We start from the raw sequence: 26194 nt of genomic DNA on the forward strand, positions 1-26194 counted from the left end.
ATATTCGACAATATCGAAAACACCAAAGCAGAAGCGGAGTATCGCTCCCTAGCGTCAGGAGTGGAGAAATAACTGTGCGCGCGTGCGGAAATGCAAGAGGGTATGTGCGCGCGCGGAGCCAGCACGCGGAGGCAACATGGCGGATGATGAGAAGCTGCCATCGGGGTGGGAGAAGCGGATGAGCCGCAGCTCAGGTATGCTGGACGCAAGCATTGCATGGCGTGTAGCTAACTCCCGAGGTCCTGGCATCTACAAGGATGGGTTGTATGAATATATTCAGTTTGGTGGGGAACGTGCATATTGAAGACAGAATTGCGTCAAAGTGACTAAGGGTGTAAACGCGACTTTTTTTTTTTTTTTTAGCGAGGTATCGCACGTGATCAGTGCGATGATCATCATTTGTATTGAAGGACTCGATACTGCAGTAATGGAATGTATAAATTCATGCAGTAAATGTATCCAGGTCTCCAGGTATAGTGCATATTAAAGAGTGCATTGCGTCAAAACAAAAATTAGGGTGTAAACGCAGGATTTTGAGTAGGGTACCGAGAATGATCTCTGCGTTACACTCTGATGATGGTCATCTGTAGTAACACACTCTGTGCTACATGTAAATGTGTATAAATCCAGCTAGATGGGCTTAAATAGATATGTATATAGTGCAACTGCAGCTATCTGCGCAGTCTTAGCCTCAGCTTGCGACTTGGTCGGCGTACTAGTTCTGGAGGTATACAGTAGTTAGGGTGCAGATGCATGCGGGTACACAACACATAGGGTGCAGACAGGACCTGGGTGTTCTGGCGTCCTAGACGAGATTCTGCTGAGCGCCCAGTTCCCCATAGTAGCAGACAACAAATTTAGTCAATTCTTTCATATTAAAAACATTTCAGTGTCACAGTTGCTAACTAGTTAACTTGTCTGTTTCACAAGAAAAGTACTGAAATATTAAAGCTAGTCTAAATAACTAATGTTACAGAATGCCACCGTTTTTTTCACTCACTCTTTTGTGCTTCCTAATCAAATGGCAATCGCCTATATTGCCTATAGGGCTCGCCGGCTCTGGGTCCAGATACATGGCCAAAATGTCATGTCACAATATTTCTGGTTAGGATCACGATCCACGATATAGAATACCATTTATTTTTTTGATTGTTTACAAACCAACCAAAGTGGAATGTAATTTTATTAACAGTTTAAACACTTAACAGCAATTCTATCCTTATAGGAACTGAAGAAAATTAATTAAGGCATGTACAATAGTGTACATATAAAAGCGTCTCATTAGAGCAAAAGTGCTTTTTAAATTTTTTTTAAATAAAGTTTAGAATCCAAATGAACCGTTGTTACTTCAGCCAATAACTGTGCATTTTAGAACTGAGATTACAACAAATACAAAGTAGATAAATACAATTGGTTGTTGACACATGCCATACGAACAGTATCTTTGTGAAGCTCACAAATGACATTAGATTGGTCCTCTTTGGATTTTACAAATCCAAACCATTTTCACATAGTCGAAGTAGAACCGTTTTTTGGAACAAGTTATCAGACATGCTGCATACTATTCAACAGCATAGGGGACCCGTCTATGGAGCACGTCTTATGACACAAGTACAATATTTTTAGCATCTCGATGGCAAAGAGTTTATTTTTGTTTTATTTTACCAAGTTAGCTAACTATTTACAAAAGTTAACATATCAAGTTGTGATCAGATAACATAAAATTGACAGAGACAGATAATTGACAAAGAAGTTAGATATACAGTGGGTTGAAAAAGTATTCGACCCCCTCTGGAAAGCCACCAAATTTCCATCTTGCATCATTACAACCTATAAAAATCACAAATGCATAGTATCACAGTGAACTTCTATTTCTCTGTGTGCATGTTTTAAAACAATCAGAGCTTGGTGAATTAAACAAATGCAAATTGACAGTCATGTTTTTAAAAATGGTGTTGAAAAAGTAATTGACCCCTTCACATGACACACAATCAATACTTGGTAGCTGCACCCTTTTGCGCCAATAACTGTTTGAAATCACTCTGGACAGCCATCCTCAAGCTTAGCACATCTGGATGGAGGCCATTTTCCCCATTCTTCCTTGCTAAACTGCTCCAACTGAGCCAGGTTTGAAGGCTTTAATTTGTGAACTGCAATTTTGAGATCACACCACAAATTTTCAATTGGAATCAGATCCGGACTCTGGCTAGGCCACTGTAAAACCTTTTTGTCAAACCATACTTTGGTTACTTTTGCACAGTGTTTCGGGTCATTGTCCTGCTGAAAGTGGTAGCGTCGTCCGAGTTCCAATTTGATGGCTGATGTTTGAAGGTTTTCTTCCAAAATCTGGATATACTTATTATTATCCATTCTTTATTCAATATGGACAAGGGACCCAGTGCCTGCCCTGGAGTAGCAGCCCCAAAGCATGACACTCCCCCCACCATGCTTGATGGTAGGTATGGTGTTTGCCGGATCATTGGCAGTCCCTTCCATCCACCAGACTAACGTCTGTGTTGAGGCCAAAAAATTCAATTTTGGTCTCATCAGAGACCCTCTGATGGTTGGGTTCATTCATCTATGGACTGAAATGTTTTAGTGTTGATGCAGCTGAGTTTTAGCTAAGCGCTACTTAAATGCATAATTGTTCAACAGTCATGATGCTTTTCCACCGTACCAGAAACCGTAGTTTTGGTATGGTACTACCGTACTTTCCCTATTCCAATGACTTATGATCAAGTACTAGTGCCAAAAGTTCCAGTACCTAAAGTACCAAATTGGCTGGCTTTTTTTAAAAGTAATAATGGATGTGTGGACAGATGAAGAGATCCAAGCTTTAATTGTGATCTGGTCAGAAGAAGAGATATCAAGATAGCATGACAAGAAATAATTTAAAAAATATTTTTTATAATATACTAGGGCAGTGCAGTATTGGAAAATGTTCAGATATTGCAGTGTGATTTTGTTGTAATAAATTTGCATAAGCAAAAATGAGAAATTATAAAGGAAAAAAACTTCAACAAATTTCTCACAAACCTATCTAGAAGTGATTTAAACAGCAAGGATGAAATGATTACACAGGTCTATAAAAAAAAATAAGATTCAGGTGCCAAGGTTTTTTGAATGGATTTAGGGTATTTTGAGGGTGCTGAATTCAAAAATCCCACTACTTTTACTGAATTGTCCATTTTGAAATAATGGACATCCATGAAAATAATGCATTCCCCAATGTGACTTGTGTGTGATAAATGCAATAGCTTTTGGTCTGTCTTTTGACTCTTTAACAATGTCTTTAGTAATGAAATAAATGATGAAGCGTTGAAGGAGAGTCTGAAAATAAAATTAGAGTTAATCGTGCATTCCATTTGCCCTCGGAACTTGGATTCCGAGTCGGATACCAACATCGCCTGTTATGTACATGCAATTCTTACATCACTAGTCAGATAGACAAAGATCAGGCATTCTGTACGGACATTATAGTGTTTAGTTAAAACAAAAAAGAAAAAAAATATTAAGGCTACAGTGATAAGATATGCAACCATACTCGGCAGTAGAGACCAAGGTAATTAGAGAGGATGCAGTACATGGTGATTATTATGTATTTTTGACGTGCATTTTTATTTTTACAATGCGCATATACACTCCTAGGTTTTGTTACTCAAACATGTCGGCAGATGCATTGCCTTTGGTTTACAACCATTCGTAATTGTTTGTGTTTGCAGTTATAATAAATTATTTCAAAATTATTGTTGTACCAAAATTCCAAACCCTAGTTATACCAGTTTTATTAATAATAGTAAGATCTCTCATCTCCTTTCTCCTTCCCACTGGCTGTATTACTTTCCCCTTGAAGTGACCCACATTGTACTCAGTCTCTGTATACTACTTTAGCCACATTCACCTGCTTATTCACCTTGCTTTCAAAGATCTTTTGCTCTTAAAGGAACAATTTATTCTTGAAATCTACTAATTGTGTTTTTGGGACAGGTCTGCCGCCACCTTGTATCTGCGGATACTGATCCAATATTTTTTTTTCCCATTTATCAACTACTAAGCATTAAATGAGATATCTGTGTCAATACATTTCAATTAACGTGTCAAATTATGGCATTGAATGAGTTTGCTAAAAATAGGAAAATACAATGGTTGTGTTCAAGCAAACACTATGCCGCTATGCTACAGGAAGGAATCTACAGCCAACATGATTTACAGAAGTTTGCTTCTTTGTTTTATTCAGTAACAACTTTCACAAAAATTAACCGATTTTTTTTGTGCAGAAGACATGAGCTTGAGTACCCCGGCAATATCTTCTGTGCAGTGATGCAATGGGTGTGTGGAGTTCAGTAAAAGAATATTAAATTAAACATTTAACTGCTCACTACAAAGTGTGGGGATTTTCTTCAGTAATTGGGTCATGTTTTCTGGTAAGAGACCTTACTGCTGAGTTTAAAAAAAAAAAAATTTTTTTTTGCACTTTGTACCTAACAATGAAAACTCACAGTATTTCCTAATAATATCACCAAGGGGCAGAATGTATAAGGTGAACAGTTGTGGACCCAGGGAAGAACCTTGCGGGACACCATACCTCACTCTGGTGGATTCAGAAGATTAGTTGTTCAGAGGAACAAACTGGTGACGGTTTATCAAATAAGAGCGGAACCATGACCTGCCCTTTAACAGCAACCAAAGTCATCAGCAGTATCAAATGCTGCATTTAGCTCCAGTTGAACCAACAGGGATATGTAACCATCAATAGCAGCCATAAGCAAGTTATTAATGACTCTCACTAGTGCAGTTTCAGTGCTGTGATTTGGCATAAACCCTGACTGGAACATTTTATTAATGATGTTTCTTTGCAAGAAGAGAAAGAGCTGACTAGCCACTAGAAAAAAATGGAAGGATAGAAATGAGTCTGTAATTAGCCAAATCAGTGGGATCCAGCTTTGGTTTCTTAAGGATAGGTCTTATGACGCTTAATTCAGTTAATTTATAGCAAATATATTGGTTTTATAACAAAAATCATTACTTATATTTTTTGTAAACAAATGAATAATCACATTAGAAGCAACAAGTACTTTAAGTAAAACTTTCATTTCCAGCAGCAATAATCTGAAACCATATTATCACTCTAAAAGCTGTTTTAAGTTAAAAAGGTAATTGACAAGTAGTCTCATTTGGGTGCTTTTTAATGAGTAACATTAAACACCTTTGGAATGACATAAAAATATTAAACATCAAACATTGGTCTTGCGGTCCCTTTGGGAACCAGTGACTACAATTGAAAATAGCAAAATGGCAAGAACAGAACCAAATGAGTCAGTCATAAAAAAAACTGACAGTTCATAAAAAGAAAATGTCTTCATGGAAAATATACGCAGATGTGTGAAACATTGCTTGTCATTGGACTTTTCTTATGAAACCAGTAAATTGCCAACATTTTTACTGACGTAAGCAAGATTTTCTGTGAGCACTGTGAGTTATCTAACAGGTTGTAGGTTTCATTGAAGATATTAGTTTTAGTAGATCAGATTTATCTATATATTCTATAGAGAATAATTCAAGTACCTCATTTATTTTATCAGACGTAGCAGTTCCAGATGCCTGGAAGTTGTGAGCAGTCGATGTAACACTCTGTATCTCTATCAGTTATTTTGTTATCAAAAAATACAATAAAGTCATTACTGCCAAGTGTCGCTGGAACCAACAACTCCAGTGAGGTATGTTTCCTTGTCAGATGTGACACAGTGCCATATAGGAATCTGGGATTGTTTTTGTTTTTTTCTATCAGCCTGGAGAGGTATGTGTACCTGACCCTAGATAGGGCATGTCGGTATGTTAAAACAGCTTCTTTCCAGGAAATCCAAAAATCTGTAGCTTATTTTCAAGCTTACATGTGACTTGCCTAAGCTCCCACTTCAGGTCTGTATACCAAGGTGTGTGTTTATCTCTAAATTGTTTTCATTTTAATGGACCAACACAGTCAAGACTGCTTAACCATTTGAAACCAAAGTTCCAGTTCAGCTTCACTATGGCCTCAGTGCAAGTGTTTGGATATTTGTTGATGGCAGCTACAACAATGGAAAGACCAACTAATGTAATGCTTAGGAGCCAACAATGTGTTAATCTTTGACACTCAAATGTCACCATTGCATGATTGGAGATTCCAGAGTTTAGTGGAAGAATTTCCACATGTTCCACATACTACATACATACTACAGACCAAATCTAGAAAAGTAACGTAGTATATGCCTTTCAGTGCAGTGAAGTGTGCCCTGAACTTTACATTGGAGAGACCAAACAACTGCTACATAGGAGGATGGCCCAGCACAGAAGGAGTAACACAATTGTGGTGCATTGCAAAACAAAACAAACCATCCATGTCAGTTAAATTTTTGGGGGTACATGCCCTCTTGCTCAGCCCTCACCACAGCCATGCACGCTGTGACAATAAGTATGAACCAGCCTTAAGGGTGATTGAGAGACCATTGGGGATCCTGTAAGGGCACTGAAGGAGGCCAATTTCACAAACACACATGCAGAGCTGGCATGAACCTGGACCCACCAAACCACTGACACATGCCACATTCTCACGTACCGATTATCATACAAACACCAGCTTGGAGAAGATATTTTTGGCAAGCATTTTTTTAAAATTGAATCTCTTCATCATGTTGTACTGTCCCTCATACCTTGATGCCACCTTGATGATCCCCCTCCCCACCGGCTTTTCACACAGGACGGGTGTACTACTTTAACCATATCACCAATGCCAGCCAGTGGGAACGGCCAACAGGACCTGGTGACGGCAAAGGTGAACCGGAGAAAGTGCGCTGCTCCCACCTGCTGGTGAAACACAACCAATCCCGTCGCCCATCGTCATGGCGAGAGGAGCACATCACACGTACCAAGGGGGAGGCCCTGGAGCTCATACAGCGTGAGTGGGTGCAGCCTCTTGATGTAATTGTGGCAAGCTGTCATGTAATGAAGCAGTCATTTAATTTCAGTCAGTATCATGATTACTGGCCTATAAGCAACCAGAGCAGTCTGGTTTTATGCCTAAAAAGTACACCATCGACTGCATCCTGGCACTGAGGGTTCTCATTGAGCGTAAGCGCGAATATCGGCAGAGGTTCTTTGCAACCTTTGTCGATTTTCATAAAGTGTTTGACTCAGTTGATCGAGTTTTCCAGTGGGACATCCTGAGACTTTGTGGGATCCCACTGAAGTTGCTGGACATCGTAGCTGGCCTGTACACTGGTACTGTGAGTGCTACGCAGAGTAGAGGGAGAATCTCCACGTTCTTCCCAGTTGATTTTGGGTTTCACCAGGGGTGTGGTCTTGCTCCTACTCTCTTCAATGCTTGCATGGACTGGGTGTTGGGCAGGGTTGTGGGGTCCAGCGGCTGTGGGGCATCAGTTGTTGAAGAAATATTTACTGATCTTGACTTTGCCGATGATGCTGTGATCTTCTCAGAGTCAGTGGAATCTCTGATCAGGACTCTGGAGAGACTAAGTGAGGAGTCTGAATGTTTGGGATTGCGAGTGTCCTGGATCGCTTTACAACTCCACCCTGGGCGGAAGGGGGGGGTGGGTGGGGGAGACTAATTTTATTTGGTCACTTATTATTACCCATTACTTTGAGTCAGTCATCTCAATACATGATCATAATAGTATAACTAATTTATAGTATCATGCATGGTAGGTCAGTAATCTCACTTAGTGTAGGGTCATACTAATGCTTTTTTATTTATTTACTTTTACTTTGAACTATTTATACAGCACTTTTAGAATAGGCAGTAGCTCCATTTTAATTTTAATGCACGTCCTTATAGTCTCTTCTGTGTGTGTTTTCTACCGTTTATGTGTATATTGTGGTATGGAGCTACTGGAAATTAGAATTTCCTCCTGGCATTATTAGTTTATCTTTTTTTTAATATGTATGTATGTATGTATGTATGTATATGTGTATATATATGTATATGTGTATATATATGTATATGTGTATATATATGTATATGTGTATATATATATATATATATATATATGTGTATATGTATATGTGTATATATGTATATGTGTATATATGTATATGTGTGTATATATATATGTGTGTATATATATATGTGTGTATATATATATATGTGTATATATATATATATATATATATATATATATATATATATATATATATATATATATATATATATATATATATATAAAATAAAACCAAGATCCAGGCCTTTAATGACTTCTTAGGCACAGCCATCAGTAGTGTATCTGTCTGTGGGGAGAATGTCGTCCTCATCGAGAGATTCACTTACCTATGAAGTCAACAGATGGATTGGGAGAGCATGAGGGGTCATGAGGTCGCTGGAAAGGGGTGTGTGGTGCTCCCGATATTTTTGCAAGAAGACGAAGATCCAAGTTCTGGTGCTCCCTGTCTTGCTGTACGGCTATCCAGTGAGCTGAGACAAAGACTGGGCTCCTTCGGTACTGTGTCTCTTTGGAGAATCCTTGGGTACCACTGGTTTGACTTTGTGTTAAACGAGCGGTTGCTAGAGGAGTCTCGAATGAGGCATATTACCTGCATTGTGAGGGAGCATCACTTACGGCACTACAGCCATGTGGCGTATTTCCCTGAGGGTGATCAGACTTGCAGGATACTCATTGCTGAGGACCCGAGCAGCTGGACCAGGCTGAGAGGACGCCCACGTAACACCTGGCTGCGGCAGATGGTTGGCCATTTCTGGGGGGTGGGACTGGACCATGTGTCTGCCTGGGGGGTCGCCAGCCGGGATCCCAAGGCATTTCATCATGTGCATGCGGCAACACACTGCATCAATGCATGCTCCCCAACCTGACCTGACACAGAATGATAGAATTCAGCTTTCGTATTCTCTTTGTTAATAGAATACATCGAGAGGATTAGGTCTGGAGAAGAGGAGTTTGAGAGTCTTGCCTCCCAGTTCAGTGACTGCAGCTCTGCAAGAAATGGAGGCGACTTGGGCCTGTTTGGCAGAGGTAAATGTAGCTCTTTACTGAGCCGGGCAAGTGAAGGGGTATACTGAGCATAGGGCTTGGCACAGGGCCAGGCATACTACACCAAGTGTAGGGCCGGGCCACGCCTAGGGCTGGGCACAGGGGCAAACATACTATACTGAGCATAGGGTCATGCCAAGCATAGGGCTGGGAAAAAAGGCCAGGGGTTCTATGCTGAGCTTTTGGTCGTGCCAAGTGTAGGGCTGGGCATAAGGCCAGGTGTACTATACTGGGTATAGGGACAGGTGTACTATACCAGGTGTAGGATGTGCCAGACAGGGCTGGGCATAGGACCTGGCATTCTATACTGAGCATAGGGCTGTGCCAAGCGTAGGACTGGGAATAAGGCCAGGTGTACTACACTGAGCACAGGGCTGTTTCAAGCGTATGGAAGGGAATAAGGCCAGGTGTACTGTACTGAGCACAGGGCTGTTACAGGTGTAGGGCTGGGAATAAGGCCAGGTGTACTGTACTGAGCACAGGGCTGTTACAGGTGTAGGGCTGGGAATAAGGCCAGGTGTACTGTACTGAGCACAGGGCTGTTTCAAGCGTACGGAAGGGAATAAGGCCAGGTGTACTGTACTGAGCACAGGGCTGTTACAGGTGTAGGGCCGGGAATAAGGCCAGGTGTACTGTACTGAGTGCTTGTTGCTAACTGTGTTGCTCTTCGTGCCCCCAGGTCAGATGCAGAAGCCGTTTGAGGACGCCTCCTTTGCCCTGAAGGTGGGCGACATGAGTGGCCCAGTTTTCACAGATTCAGGCGTTCATGTCATCCTGCGCACAGGATGAGAGGAGACTGCACACAGATGTTCAGACAGATGTAAACAAATTACATACACACACCTCCCACACATGCTCATACGGTTGTAAGCAGACATATGCACATCTCCCATAGACATGTATATGTGTATGTAAGCAAATGACATGCACCTCCCATACACACGTGTACATGGGTGTAAAAAAAAAAAATGACATGCACCTCACACAAACACACTGATGAAAAAAAACGACATACACCTCCCATATACATTCACATGTGGATGTGAACAAACGACATACAGCTTCCATACACACCCACACGGGAATATAAACAGACAACGTATATGCACCTCCGATATACATACTCGCACGGATGTAAACGGACATACACACACTGCCCACAGACATGCAGTTAGAGACACACCAATATACAGGCCGAAGATACACACTTACAAATATAGCTTCCACAGTCCATCCAGTCTCACTGCTGCCTCTTTACTGTCATTTTCTTGACTTCTGTCTCAGACTCACTCTCTTTAGCAACCTGCTTTTTTCCTGGCATCACATTTGCCCTTATTTGGTCCAACCCACCCCCCCAGACATGTCTGTGCCCCTCCCATAGGTGCATGTATGACCAAGCCAGGAATTGTTGAGGTATAGGCTGTGGTGGCAGCTTTGAGAACCTTAATATATATGAAGATGATGATGATGGTGCTGCACAATAAAGACAAACTCGGAACTGACATAACATCCCGACCCACAGTGGTGACTGCTTGGTGGCAGCTGGCTGTTGCTGTGGAGCCTCTCTGGATGTGTGGTGATGTGTAGCTCATGGATATGTGCCCATGTCTGAAAGGTTGTGGGTTCAGATCCTGTAGCCAGCAGAATAGTCATATCACCACTGGGGCCGTGAGCAAGGGCCTTAAACCCAGCTGCTCCCGGGATGCCATATGTTCTGTAGCCCCAAGCATTCCTCACCTGTACACCTCTGTGTACAAAGCATCTAATAAATAAATGTATGTAGTTTGGTGGTGGATCTGCGTGGTTTTGGTATCAGTGACTGTTTCCTGCCATGCTTGTCCTGGTCTTCATACCAGACACGTTTGAAAGTTTTGCTAAAGGTTTTTCATCTTCTGTACTTGTTCTTCCTTTCGCTAATTAAGCTAAATTCACTGCACACAAACACTAAGATGGTGTCTTCTAAAATGTTCGTATAGTGGTTAGTCGTTTTTCTGTATTTTTGTGTGTGTGTGTCATGTATATATGAGGAGTCATGTCTTATGAGGAGAGGTTAGCTGAGCTGAATCTGTTCAGTCTCGCGCAAAAGGAGACTGAGGGGGGACATGATCCAGGTATATAAGATTCTAACAGGTCTGGATGCTGTTCAGCCAAATGGCTACTTTAATATTAGTCTAAATACTAGAACTCGTGGCCATAGGTGGAAATTTGCGGGAAAACATTTTAAACTGAATTTGAGAAAACACTTCTTTACACAGCGTGTAGTTAGAGACACCAAATGTAAATGGGTTAAGGTTGTCATAGTTGGGATTAGAGTTTTGCCCATATGAATGAATGGACAGTCCTCACAAAAATATGAATACAAAAGTGTGTGTGCATGTGTTTGTGTGTGTGTTTATACACATACATACATACATACATACAAAGACACGCACACTTTTGTATTCATATTTATCATGTAACCACATGCCTTGTTCCGGCAGCCAAATAATTTTAAATTAATGCCAACACTCAACATTTACGATGTGTGACTTTACTCATAAGTAAGCAGTTATTCTTATTAGCATAATTTACCTCCGTTTTCAAAATGTGAGTGCCTGTCTGTTCATGGTTTCTAAGGCAACTTAACTCATGCACATGGGCCTTTCAGGAAACACTGTTACATACCTTTGGTCATTAATGACCCGGTATATATGTTCACACTACTCGACTTATCTTGTAATTGGGAGTATTGAAGCCATTCTGGTTTATACACTACATGACGGATCAGTGACAGGGTCACACACTACAAGATCTTTCACCAGGAAGAATCGCTTATGAGTCTGTCTGGTCTCCAAACTACATTTTGTCATGAAATCACATGTGTGAATGACACCAGGAAATCACAGTTTTAGTAACAACACACTAGTGTCTTACACTTTCATTGGCTGTAGCCTGTAGGCGCGCTCATTGCTAGCCGCGACACTTTTCACACCTATAGGATTTGGAACAGGTCCCGGGGCCGGTTGCACAAAACACCTTCAGTTAAGATTTTCCTTAAAGTCCGAGTTAGGGTCTCCTTAAAATAAAGTTGGTTGCACAAAAAACCCTGAAGTCTCCTCCTCAAGGTTTCCTTAAATTTTTCTCTTAAGTATTTAAGTTTTTCTCCTTATCTTGGTCTTATACTTAAGGAATCCCTTAACAGTTGCACAAAAGACCTTAGCAACCAAACTAAGGGAAAAAAATTAAGGTACCTCTAACCGTACCTTAACTGCAACATGGTCAAGTTTATGATAATAAATAACGAAAATGAATAAATCCCAAAAAGAGTTTTCAGCGACCAGGAGAACTCCTTAGATACGATTTGATTTTGCTTTATAAATTTGACCGGCAGTCAATTTATGATTTGTCCGATTGTCAATAGTTAGATCACTCCACAATCAGAAGCTGTACTCTCCTAGCTGCATTGCTCTGCGGTTTTATGCTATGGGCTCGTTCCGGGCGATGTATCTCGTCCACAAGTCAACGGTGTGCCACGTCATTCACCGAATTTCAAACGCCATTGCCCGTCTGTTGAACATCGTGGTGAAATTCCCCTCTAAACAAGAAGAGGATATGAAGATCAATTTATTAACAGAAAAAAATCTATAATCAATCAGTGTTCGTTAGTTTCCAATCATGAACATAAAATAACTAACGTTGTAGCACAATGTAGACATCTTGAATTAATTTTCATTGCAATTTCCTCCCACATTCGTTGTTTTCTATTTGCTGTTATTTGCGGATCAAATTTACTTTTTAAATATGTTCTTTCTTTTATTGTATTCCTCCAAAAGTATAATATTTTCCTCCTCTGACCAATTTAGCTTTCTTGTCTTCTTTTCTCCCATTTTTTTTTTTACTTTGTAACTGTGAGGCGATAACGGGTATCGCAAGCAGGCGCAAGTGCAAGCATATGAACTGTCTCCATGGAAACGGGACAATTTTACTGCTGTAAAACGTCTTTCAATGTAAATCCCTTAATGTTTTTCCTTAACTAAGGAAACCTTTTAAGGGGTTCTGTGCAACACCCTTAAATAAATCCCTTGGCTAAGGAGAAATTAAACCTTAAGTGTCATACTTAAGGGCAAAACTTAAGATGTTTTGTGCAACCGGCCCCAGATATTTAATAACATGCTAGATATCTGGTGGGTGTCTGCAATACATCGACAACTCCATCGGGTGCCGTCTTTGAACAGTTCACACATCTGTGCCAATCGATCAATTTGCCTCCAATCTGGGGCTTTTTTTGATGAACTCCAAAATTTGTTAGCGAGCAGAAAATCAGCAGTGGAGGAGAATTAATAGGAATGTTTTGTATTTTCTGCTGGACCACTGCACCCATGCTGATGATCACATGTAGGCTCATAACATGCCAGGTCCTCCAAAAAGCTGCTGTGTTACTGGAGGATTCTTCCTCTTCAATTCTCACTGCTTTACTCTGTGACTTTGATGGACCCCATTATACACTGTATGTAGTTTTTTACATAAGCACTAAACAACTGAAGTTGATAATCATTAAACTTGTTTTTTTGTACATTATCTTCCTCTTTGGTTGTCAGTTTGTTTCCTTTCATGAACAATTGAAATGAGAATAACCAGACTAGGAGGACCGACTGGGTTCCTCAGCGCTGTGGCCCGTTTGGTCACACCTGTGTGGGCCCAGACGAGGGCTCGCATCTTTATAGTGTTTGCTATTGGACTGTCTTGCCTGCTGCTGTTTCTGGCTCCTAATGTGACAGTGCTCATTTACTTTGATCTCTTATTGGGGCTCAATGCAGCTAAATTGAAGGTACAGTAGTACCTCAGTTCTCGAACTCATTAGAACTCAAATTTCTTAAAAGTCGAACCAACCAGTTCGAAAAAAATTTACCTAGAGCTCGATCTGAATCTCAGAAGTCAAACCGTGAAAGCTGACCTAAGATAACTTGTACGCACGAGTCAGGCGGCACGTCTCTCAGCGGAAACAATGGGTAAAGCTTCAGTCTCAGCCTCGCATTAGCTGTGATAGCACCATGCATGTTTACACTAGCTGAATACATATATTTAGACAGTAAAAATACATTTAGACAATGATAGACAGTAACAGTAATTATTATTATATAATAAAATACATTTAAAAATAAAGATTTCTTATTCATTATTTTAATATTATTAATAAACCATTAATACATTTAATTATAATAATATTGTCGTGCCCAGCGGGGACTGAACGGAGACAAAGGTGCAGACGTCAACGTATCGGGGAATACGGGGTTTAATTACAGGTAAGGCAGGCAAAACGCAGACGGACAATACAATGACCGGACTGGGGAAACAAACTGAAACGCCGGACGAAATACAGAGGACTAATGACAACAACCATAAACAGCTGATCACACGGGGATTCAACACGGGGTTAACGAGGGGGCGTGGCACACGGAAGGAGAGGACGATCGGGGCAGGACACATTGTTTGGATACATTTCTTACTTTACAAATTACTGTTTTGATAAATGTGCTTAGATGTGTTTAGAACAGTATATGCTCTTCTTGTTTTATCCGGTTCATTTTGTGTTTAAATGCTAAAAAAAACATTTAGGTGTAATTTTTTGGGGCCGGGAACCAATTAATTGGTTTTCCATAATTTTTTATGAGGAAAATTCGATCACAACTCGAACTTTTTAGGATTCGATCTGGAGTTCTGAACGGATTAAATTCGAGTTCTGATGTACCACTGTATCCACTTCCTGGCCTGTATTCAGTTACGGCATGCTTTTGTAACATGGTGTGGTCTCAGTGCAGCACGGTTTCTGTGGCTGATATTTTCTAAATATGACCTTGATCGGTGTGGTGCTGTACCTCCCAAATCAGCAGCGATGGGGCTTTGAATCACTCCTCAGATCTTTATTTGAAGTTCTCCCTGTGTTATGGGGATTTCTACCCACAGCACAAAGACATGCACTTATATGAATTGCAATCTCTAAATGGCTTGCTGTGTGTATGTGTGTACACGATGAAAGCAAACACACTGGACAGGATGCCAGTGATTGTAGGGCACATGCACACAAGTTCACTGAACTGGATGTTTTTGAACTGTGAGAGGAATTCAGACTAACAGCTACTGTCCTGCCGGTGGGAGCAATTGAACAGTTAATTGCCAGTGCCTTAAGTGAGGCTAATCCACAGAGACATTTCTAGCAGTGCCTGAAATCAGCGTGGATGGTTGTTTCTGACTACCACTGTGACATGGTTTCATTAGGCTTCTGTACTCTCATTACAGCTGAAGTATCTGGCCTGTATGGAGCAGGCAGTTGAACCAAGCACTCATTTTTTTTTTTGCTGCGTGAATGACCACTCGCCAGAGGCTGTTGCCATTTGTGAGAATGCTTTAGGGATGTAAATAAATAAGATGTAAATCATCATGTATGGGTTAGTGCTCAGGACTTCACTTTTTCCTTTCACATGTTTTTTTTTTCTTCTCTAAATAATATTTAAAACATATAATTCTCAAAACATATTGTCTGAATCATGTTGATGCTATGAATGTAAATGTTATCAGTGTAACATGAACTAAGGCTGTAGGTGCAGCCAGGGGCGCCGTAAGGGGGAGGAAAGCTAGGACGATTGAGTGACAGGGGCCCTAAAAATTAGGAAAATAACTGGATTGGTTTGGACTGGGGGGCCTAATATGATATGCTTTCATGGGGCCCAAAATCTCTAGCAATGCCCCTGGGTGCAGCTATGGCAGTGAGGATGGCAGTACTGAAGAGGGTCCTTGAAATGACCCAAAACCAGGGCCTGTACACATTCATTATTTTATATCTTTTATATTTATCATAATATATACATAATTACAATTCAACACAACATTATGAACATTATATTTCTTTTAAAAAGTGTTTGATGTACTAATTTTCTTTATATATGACAGTCAAGAATAGCTTCTTACATACCACAGGAAAATATTGTATAATAGTGAGATTTGATATATCCTTAAGATCACCATACAATGTCCGTAATCACTACTTCAAAACAAAACATCCGGATGCATTTCCATTTCCAGTAATTTTGGAGACACATTTTATGAAATTTTTCCTCTTTGTGAGCACAGTCTGATAAAAGACATTTGTGATATCTGAGCAAAATGAATGCTTTTACAATTTTTACTTTTACAATTAAAACACTTTAAACTTTTCTTACTACATTTTTGTTCACTGGAAACAGCCACAAATATGCAATGTAAAGGCGCAGGAAAGTGTATCAGTGCAATTTTGGTATGAAGAGAAAATACCTTTTTTTCCCCAAATGTAAAGCTTCTTTTATTAGTTTCATTTTATTCATTCAGATTCATTTATTTTTTCACAGATAACCTTACACTTGAATTCCGGTCACAGATGTTTCTAGGAATAACTTTACAGCATATAAAATATCAAAGTAAAAAAGTAAGGTCGCGAGAGAAAAAATTCTCCATCGTCTACTAAATCCAAGTCACCACTTCCAATATGCACTGGTGAGGTGTGGCATCGTTATCGATCGGCAGGCCAACGAGAGGAGATGGCCTTTCCTCCGGCATGCTTCGCCATATGTAGGCATTTCCTTAAACACACTGGGTGAACCTAGCTCTTTGAGCACCAAGAAGCTCCCGAAGGTGGAACCAAATTTAAGCTCACCAACTGTTCAATTTTCCAGCATGCATCTGGTGATTTGTTCACTTGTGTCCCATTAAACACACATATAAAATAAAATAGGGTTTAGCACCATTGTTGAGAAACAATCTCAAATACATAAAAAGTCCAAACATTGGCACATGAAAATTGTTTTGAAAACCATATGACAGGTTACAGTACTGATAAGTTTGAGATGAGCAGTAGAACACTGGAAAAAAATGTTACTTTGTCGCCCTCTACCTTCCAGCAGGGTGGCAGACTTTCTACCAGTTAAACAGCTTGTCCAACCAAAGACACGGTAGCCAGTATGGGTAAGTTGAAAATAAGAGAACCCAAACAAATGCCATTATAATGAAATTAATTATGTAGATTTAAAAAAAATTATTTTATTGGTTGTCAACTAACAATTACCTGAGGTATGAGGTATTTTGGTGAAGGGCTTGAGACAGCCTGGAAACTGTTGAACATTCTCATATCATTTCGTATCGGCACTTTTAGAGAACATTTTACCATGAGGAAAGCACGTGGCACATGTCTTTAGCAGTGGAAATGAATTAGACACAGTGGTTTCTTTGAGGATGCTAGCCACTGAAGCAGACGGGGCTCACTTGGAAGCCAAACTTCTGGTTGCTGTTTCCAAAGTCCGTGATGAACACATCAACAATTGGCAGCATGTCAGGACTTGGAGAGTGAAATTCCAGCACGGTTTGTTCCTGTCCCTTTCGAGTCTGTGGAGGCATCAGCATATTCTTACCAAGAACACTTATATTGCACCAAATTGCATGGCTACACTAACATGTTTTGCACAATGAAAAAATCTGAATAATTTACAACTTGTACACAGGATTGGCTACAGTCAATAAGAATGTTATTTACAAATAAAGTATTTTTAATAGAGCTCTAGGTTCTATTACTTAGATCAGCATTTGCCAACGCAGTCCTTGGGGACCCCAGACAGTCCACATTTGTGTTGAGAGCTGGGTGAGAGCAAAAATGTGCACTGTCTGCTGGTCTTTGAGGACTGGGTTGGGAAATATTGATCTAGAGAATATTAATGTCTTGTCTACAAACATCTGATATCCTGTCAGGCCAAATGTTCCATATAGCATATTTTACCTCTTTATACAGAATATTTTAATTTTATTTAAAAAAATGTCTTAGTATATCTTTTAGTAGCGATTGTTCCAGGTGATGCATGGCAAATTTTGTAGTACAATGACAATAAAAGTATTCTATTCTATTCTATTCTATTCTATTCTAATAATTAATAATAGTAATAACACATTTTATTTATATAGTGCTTTTCAAGATCTCAAAGACGCTTACATAGAATAAGGTAAACATAAGCAAAAACTCTTCTGTAACTGTGAGAGTCACTGCTTCACTGGATGGGTTTAACTATCCAATAAACTACGAAATAGGACATTTTTGAACCACTACACTTCTTTGATTTCACATGGAAATGGTCTTTGTGATACATCAGCATTAAAAAGATATTTTACGTGATTTGAATGTTTCTTTTCATTGGTCAAAAACTGCTTCATCAGCCGTCTAAATGGAACTCACTCCCTCTTACAGTATATATATGATGGACCACATTGTACAGCTCTGGAAAAACTTGAGACCACACCAACATTTTTAGTTTCCCTCATTTCTCAATTAATTGGTATGCTTCTTTGTAAAGTAATTTTTTTTTCTAAACTCCAGCCTGGTTCTTCCCTGTTTCTCATTAATGAGGGGCTCCTTCCTGGCTTTATGACACTTCAGTCCTGCTTCTAGAAACCTGTCCTAGCAGTGCACTTCACACCTGCAATTAATGTTTCCCATTGCATTTGTAGGTCACTTGATGTCACCCTCTGATTCATGAGGCACTGATGGATAAGTTGACGATCATCTCTAGCATCAGAAAGTTACTTCTGCTAGTTTTTTGCCGTTCCCAGTGTCTCCTGCTTCACATTGTTCTTGTGTACTGCGGTCTTAAAAATCTTGAGCCTGGAAGCTCACTGCTGCTCAGTGTAGCCTTCTGCCAGCAAAACCAATATTAAACCAGGATTTAACAGCAAAGATTCTTTTAAAAATAGAGTGGTCTTTTAATTTTTTCCAGAGTTGTATGTGAGACATACAGTATGTAGGTCTGTGTGTCACATGCAGCACCATCATGATATATTTTAGGACATTGCAGAATCCAAATACAAAGGCAACGAGTAATTAGAGGCGACAATGATTTTTTTTTTTATTTGTGGCTCATCAGCCATCTTAGACAGTCATGAGTAATTCTGATGGAATTGTATGATGGATTGGCCCCAGCTATTGAATGACCTACATTACTAAATTATGTTGCTTCTGTCTAACCTTAAGTACTGTCATGGACTCGTCATGGTTTCGTCACGCCAGCTCCCTGTCTAAGAAGGCCCATCAGCATCTATTCCATCTCAGAGATTTCCGCCTGCCTCAGAGGGTGCTAAGGAATTTCTATTCCTGCACCATTGAAAGTATCCTGATGGGAAACATCTCCACCTGGTTTGTGAATAGCACAATGCAGGACAAACGCGCTCTCCAGTGAGTTGTGCGGTCAGCCGCACGCATCATTAACGTCAAGCTTCCCGAACTGCAATCTGTCTACATCAAACAGTGCCGAACCAAAGCCAGGAAGATATTGGAAGACCCCAGCCACCCTAACAATGGACTCTTCTCCCTTCGTTCCCTAAAGGCCAACACAGAGAGAATGAGAAGCTTCTTCCCTCAAGCTATTCGGTGTATGAACCAGGACAATACCCAGGATGTGAGAGAGTGACAGTGATGGAGTGACATCATCAACCCTTCGCTTTTTTCCCCCCCAATGCATAACACTGGGTCATGGTCTACTCAATGACTGCAAGGTGCCCAGGTCCCATGGCTGCAAAACTAGCCCAAATCATCACTCCCCGCACCACCATGCTTGACCGTTGGTATGAGGTGTTTATGTTGATATGCTGCGTTTGGTTTTTGCCAAAGCTGGCACTGTGCCTTATGGGCAGATATCTCCACTTTGGTCTTGCCTGTCCAAAGGACATTGTTCCAGCATTCTCAGTGGAACTTTGCAAACCTAAGCTGTGCTGCCATGTTTCTTTTAGAGAGAAGAGGCTTTCTCCTGGCAACCCTTCCAAACAAGCTATGCCTGTTCAGTCTTTTTCTAAGTGTACCATCATGAACTTTAATATTTAATATGCTGATTGCTAATGGTCTTATTGCCCTTCCCAGATTGTTTTTTCCTCTAAGATCATGGCTGATGTCGTTCCTCCTTGCCACACCTGAGTGGTGCAGACAAACAAACTGCCAAAACTTCTGCTTTTATAGAGGTGGTCACACTTGCTGATGATCAATTAATCAAGTGCTCTTGATTAGCAGCACCTGGCTGTTACTCACCCTCTTAATTCCTATGGAAGCAGTAAGGCTGTACTTATTTTATCACACACTGCTTCTGCATTTTGGCTTAGGTTTTGTTAAATAAATTATGACATGGTGTTTTGTTGTTGATCTGAGGTTGTATTTTGCTATTTTTAAGACCTGTTAAGGACCAGACGATTTTTAAAATTTGCCCTGATAGGTAAAAAAAGGCTGTACTTTTCTTTTTCACTTGATTGTACCTGACTTTATATAGATAAACACACACAGACATATGCATGGGTGTATGTAATCAGGTTTATATTACATTGTGGAGACCAAATGTCCCCTACAATGTAATAAAAACCTGCTATTTTGACATTGTGCGGACCATTTTTCATATCTGTAAATGCAATCAAAAAACTATAAATGCCAAAATTTGATATTTAAATGGTTTTGTTTGATAATATCAGCACAAATCTGTTTCTATGCATGTGCTGCTGTGCTTTGAGCACCATCACTCTCACCTGGCACCCGTCATGCAGAGCTCTGATGAATGGTGTCTTGGCCTGTGACAGCTCCTCTTCATTGATGGCCTTGAAGCGAAGCGCATTGCGATGGCTGCGACTGACACTATCCAGCCAGCCAACTGAGTTCTGACAGTTATAGGTGAAGGTCTGCCTGGCAGTGGCACTTAGAAGCTTCAGGAAAGTCAGTTGGACCACATTGACTGGGTTCCCATCCATATCCATGTACGAGAACTGGGAAGGTCATAAAATACTTAATCAAAGGACTCATTTGTACCATCAAAATCATATATGGAAAGAAAATCTCTGTAATAGACATATGTACTGCAGAGTCTCTCACAACCATCAAGAAACATCTTAAGATTCGTTTTTTCCAGCAACACCTCAACTACCATCTAATCAAAGTTAAATGATCACTGAGCTTCACTAGCCCACAGAATTTGTTCAATTAAATGAGTAGGGTACAGGTATGATCTTTACCCTTTTGCCCTTCCGGAATTGGCTGTACCAGCTTCCAGGTTTCTCTTTGTTCCATGCAGCCAGCTTAACCTAACAAAAAGAATCAGATTTTTATGTCCTCTGCTGAATGCCATGGAAAGGAACGTATAAAAAACACAGAATTACTTTCATACTCACTGTGTGACTCTTCTTGTCAGGGAACAAACAAGTTTCCCCATCCGAAGTAAAGTTGCAGAACACTTTAAATGCATCCCGGTGACAGCCCTGATTGGGATCAATCCAGTACTCTCCTGATGACAAAAGACAAGTCCTTTTACTCAGATGAATTTCATAGACAAGGGCAGTAATAAAGGCAGTAATTCAGTCTGGGGATGTGTATACTACAAACTGAGAAAGGGTGTAGTCAGGTGTCTGTGATGCACACTGAAAAAGGTTGCAGTTTAATGTCTGTACTACACACTGAAAAGGTTGCAGTTTAATGTCTGTACTACACACTGAAAAAGGTTGCAGTTTAATGTCTGTACTACACACTGAAAAAGGTTGCAGTTTAATGTCTGTACTACACACTGAAAAAAGATGCAGTTAAGTGTCTGTACTCTGTGCTACGCAATGGAAGAGGTAGCAGCGCAGTATCTGTTCTGTGTGCATTACACATCGAGAAAATATACAGTCCAGTGTCTGTACACTGAGAAAGGATACAGTGAAGTGTCTGTACTCTGTAATACACACTGAGAAGAGTAACAGTGAAGTGCCTGTATTCTGTGTGTACTACACACTGATAAAGGTAACAGTGAAATGTCTGTACTCTATGTGTACTATACACTGAGAAAGGTAACAATGAAGTGTATGTTCTCCGGCTGTACTACATGTGGTACATATAATGATCTCCACACCGTCTTTGTAGCCTGGGTGGCACATCAGCAGCTCCTTGCAGGTGCGGGCAGGGCTCTCGTATGTGCCCAGAGGTTTTCTAATGATCTCCACCTCAGTCTTCATGGAGCTGATAGAAGCAAACACCTCCTTCATGCTTTCGTCTCCCTGGGGAGAATACTCTTCATCTTCTTCTAGGTACATATGAGCTCCATCCACTTCTGAGTGTCGTCTCCTTTTCCTCTGACCCTCCTCGACATGGAATGGCATAAGGACTGAGGCAGAAGGTCCCTGGAAACAGAGGAGATGGCGTGACAAATGGAACAGGAAAGCGGATAGAACTGTTACAGTGTGAGAGGGATGGGAGTGTAAGAAATGTGAGGCAGGGAGGTAACAGTGAGGAAATAGAATGGATACAGAGGGAGATAGAAGGGTGAGCAAGAAATGTGAGACATGGAGGTAAGAGTGAAGGGTTAGAATGTATACAATGTGAAAGGGAGGAGAGTGAGAAATGTGACACAGGGAGGTAAGACCTGAGGGTTAGAATGGATACAGTGTGAAAGGGATCATAGTGTTAAATATGAGGCAGGAAGGTAAGAGTGAGGGGCTAGAATGGATACAATGTGAGAGAAACGAGAGTAAGAAATGTGACGCAGGGAGGTAAGAGCTGAGGGTTAGAATGGATACAGTGTGAAAGGGATCAGAGTGTTAAATATGAGGCAGAGTGAGGGGCTAGAATGGATACAATGTGAGAGAAAGGAGAGTGAGAAATGTGATGCAGGGAGGTAAGAGTCAAGGGTTAGAATGGATACAGTGTAAGAGAGGAGAGTCAGAAATGTGAGGTAGGGAGTTAACAATGAGGGATTATGTGGCAAAAGTATGTGATATTAGACTGTAATACTTGAGAAGACTTTCGGTTGTTAATACTCACAGGTGGTCCTGGGGGGCCGGCAGGGCCTGTATCTCCTCTTGGACCAATGGGGCCCTAAGAAATAAATGAAACACATGTATGAGTATACAAAGGCATGCATGAGTGCATATTTTATGCCATACAGGGACAGAAGTCGCTCTAAAACCACATGTAAACATTACTAATGTGGATTCATGCAATGATTAGATTATGAAGGATTCCGGCCTAGCTGTGCCTCAGACATAAGAAGCTTCCTGATGTCTATACCAAAGCATCACTTTGGACACCCCTTCAGCTTCCTGTTTGTCTGTGTTTTATGAGGGAGGCTGTATTTCATGTCTCGACAGCTGCCTAGTGGACTGTCTATGGTGTACACCAGGTCTTCCTATACCTGTAAACCACGTGTGAAGCCTCTGTGGCCAATCAGAGTCAGTAATTATTACACTAACTACCTGGGAGAATTGAAAACAAGTCCTGGATTTGGAATTGAGGGCCAGATTTGAAGAGCCCTGGTGTACACTATAATTGAGTAATTTTCCATCAGGTCCAATTCTTCTAATTCTCCTGTTGTAGAAACACTTGAAAATCTAGACATAATATATTTAGTGTCTTGTGTATATTGGAAAGTATGATATTTAAATTTTGTTAGAAATAGGAAAACAGTATTAAGAAAGAGACAAAGGGCATTTTTAGAGCTTAGAGTGGGTGATATGGCAAAAAAAATTATCACGATATTTTTTCCTGTATTGACCGATATCGATAACTATCAATATTATAGTTTCACAATGCTGTTCCATGTAATAATGTAATAATCAAAATAATAATAAAAATAACCCTATTCTGACAAATAGAATTAATGTTGAAATAAACAATATTAGTAAACAAATATTTATTTTCTAACAAATTTTACTGTTTACAAACAAAATTCCCTTAAAATTATAAAAGGTTATTGATTTTCAAGTATTCAAAGAAACATAGGTCAAATGAACAAAACCATATAATAATGTAACGATGTGCAAAACTGTATATATACTATTACAAATATCTTAAAGGGCAAACATAAAATAAAGCAGGACAGAACTGACTGCAACAAGTATCTTCTTCTATTCTTGCTCTCTTAAAAACTTTTTAAAATTCTGAGGTAGAAAAGTATCTAAACCAAACAAAAAACACATATTCAAAAAAATGGCAAATCATGGTTAGATTTTTTTGTGTGTCGCTGCAAAACGTCACCACGCGTCACCATGTCACATGGAACAAAATCCTTGTGAGAGCAAGACGACTTTACGAGATTGATCATGCAGCACGTCTCAGCCTGCCGCACAAACTGGAACCGGCTCTGTGATGACACAACTTTGCCCTTATTGACCGAAGAGTTTAGTCACACGCATGACGTTTGTATCCCAGGCAGTTCTGATGCGTAATCTGCAATTTCTCCCGAATATCACGTAAAGCAGTGAGAACTGGTTTTCAGTTCATTTACATGGTAAAATAAAGTTTAAATAAATTACATAAATGCTCTATTACGACATGTAAGTTAGTGGTTTATTTATTGTTAGTTACTGTAATGTTGTGCTGATTTATTTGTTTAATCGTCCAATCTGTGAAGAAGGCATTCAAGTAAGAATTGCATTGTACTCTGTACATGACAATAAAAACTTTGAATCCTTGAAATACATGTATTTGATCTTTTTTCTGGCAGCTATCTTTTTACACAGGGCCACTATACACAATAGTTTATTTTTTATTTTAGTTATTGTAAAAGAAGTAATGTGCATGCAGGTGATATTTGTATAGATTTATCTACACCCTTCTGGCAGTGCTGCCATTGCAGTCAGGTCTCGCAGACTACAACAAATAGAAGTTGTCCGACTTGGCTGCAGTCAGTTTATACTCCACCCCTGCAGCCGCCGGCAGATCTCGCTCCACGTCGCGTCAGCTGCACACAGACCTAAGCCCAAGTTGAACGCACCCATTGCTTCTTTAAGGGAGGATGGGCAAAATTACAACGTCGTCGGTGATTGGCTGTTGTGCTGGCGTTCAGTAAACTGATAGGCGATAGGCTATCGAGATGTCTGTCTCAGTGCATTCTCTAAAACTGAGCAAACTTGGTTGATTGAGTTTTATAGTCTGTGTGTATCATCGTGATCGTCCTCATTTCTTATCGATAAAAAATCAAGATCGTTTTATCGCCCAGTACTAGGCATATTCCTAAGGGTAAAACACATAATCAGCAATAGAATACAATTTGAGTGCATAAACGTATAACTGGGTAGACTTTAACGTCAGAAGCAGAAAATATCAAGAGAACAAATCCTTTACATGAGTAAAGGACTTTATCATTGGCAGAGACAGGGCAGCTAGGGACAGTTCAGGTTAGAAATCAAGACACAAGATAGGGGAACACCCTGGAGGGGATGCCAGTCCACCACACACAGACGTGCTTCAGTGGAGGCCAGAATAAACCCAAAAAGCACCTGAAGAACATGCAAACCCCAGAACAGTGGGGGTTTCAAGTTCTTATTCAAGGAGGCGTTATGCCCATGTATAACCATGTTTAAGCAGAAATCCTATCTTGTTTCTTCCTCAAAGGACTATTTACACAACACTATTGCCTGTGATAGTGGATTTTGTTATGCTGAAACAGAGTTCACCACACGAAAACAATACCTAAGAAATGTTTGTTGTGAAGACCACACAAGATAAATGTGTTTTCATCTGTTTCTGGATTGAAACTTACCTGGCTGCCTTTGGATCCTTTCTGGCCTACAGCTCCCTAAGACAAAGACATTAGCTTATTCCAATGAGGACACAGACATAAATTTCATTCTTCTCTTTCTTAGCCAAACCTTTTATCTAAAAAATAGGTTTTCTGAATAATACTAAACTTAGTAAATGATACAGCTGTATATTTAAGAACTACAATGGAAACCGCTTATAGTGATCAACCACTTATATGGATCAAAAATCCTGGGAACAAATTCCTGTACAAATACTGTTTGAATAATTCACTTATAGTAATCAAGTAGTCAGAGTACAGTGCTCATTTTGGGTCTTTTTATGCATAAAAACATATGGAAATTTTAAAAATTATAATTCTTTTTTTTATTTTATGTAGTTTAATTAATGAAGTACTGTAGTTTGAAAAGCATTTGAAAAAGCTGTACTATATTTTTAAAAAATCTATAAAATTCAGTAAATAACGACGCTGTCCATTCTATTACCTTATATTCATTTAAATAAATATACAAATGTCAATTAGGTGGTAATCTGCCTGAGAAATAAAGAAAAAGGAAAAAAATGGTTATAATGATCATTGGCTTACAGTGATCAATTTCACCCAGAGAGACGTGATCACTATACG

The 26194-nt window shown here is 40.0% G+C and overlaps 2 protein-coding genes across 2 annotated transcripts in view; one reads left to right on the plus strand and one right to left on the minus strand.

Annotated features, from left to right (window-relative positions):
- Positions 1–46: 46 nt before the first annotated feature.
- Positions 47–10831, plus strand: pin1 (peptidylprolyl cis/trans isomerase, NIMA-interacting 1). The gene is made up of 4 exons (XM_023795070.2): positions 47–194; positions 6737–6934; positions 8910–9020; positions 9718–10831. The coding sequence occupies exons 1-4, from the start codon at positions 137–139 to the stop codon at positions 9825–9827; spliced, it is 477 nt and encodes a 158-aa protein (XP_023650838.1). The 5' UTR covers positions 47–136; the 3' UTR covers positions 9828–10831.
- A 5014-nt stretch (positions 10832–15845) lies between these two features.
- Positions 15846–26194, minus strand: part of col5a3b (collagen, type V, alpha 3b) — a 73199-nt gene continuing 62850 nt past the window's right edge. The window contains exons 60-66 of the mRNA XM_023795075.2: positions 25571–25606; positions 22852–22905; positions 21944–22211; positions 21228–21340; positions 21072–21140; positions 20592–20825; positions 15846–17429 (exon numbers count right to left, since the gene is read on the minus strand). Of these exons, the coding sequence (XP_023650843.2) occupies positions 17283–17429; positions 20592–20825; positions 21072–21140; positions 21228–21340; positions 21944–22211; positions 22852–22905; positions 25571–25606 (921 nt within the window). The 3' untranslated portion in view covers positions 15846–17282. The remainder of the gene's footprint in view (positions 17430–20591; positions 20826–21071; positions 21141–21227; positions 21341–21943; positions 22212–22851; positions 22906–25570; positions 25607–26194) is intronic.

The sequence above is a fragment of the Paramormyrops kingsleyae genome, chromosome 5 (genome assembly GCF_048594095.1).
Source record: "Paramormyrops kingsleyae isolate MSU_618 chromosome 5, PKINGS_0.4, whole genome shotgun sequence".
In the NCBI taxonomy this organism is placed as follows: domain Eukaryota; kingdom Metazoa; phylum Chordata; class Actinopteri; order Osteoglossiformes; family Mormyridae; genus Paramormyrops; species Paramormyrops kingsleyae.

Coding starts and splice junctions, on each gene's coding strand:
- pin1 (XM_023795070.2), top strand. CDS start 137: ATGGCGGATGATGAGAAGCTGCCATCGGGGTGGGAGAAGCGGATGAGC. Junction 6,935..8,909: donor GGCCCTGGAGCTCATACAGC/GTGAGTGGGTGC, acceptor CTTTGTTAATAG/AATACATCGAGAGGATTAGG. Junction 9,021..9,717: donor CTTGGGCCTGTTTGGCAGAG/GTAAATGTAGCT, acceptor TCGTGCCCCCAG/GTCAGATGCAGAAGCCGTTT.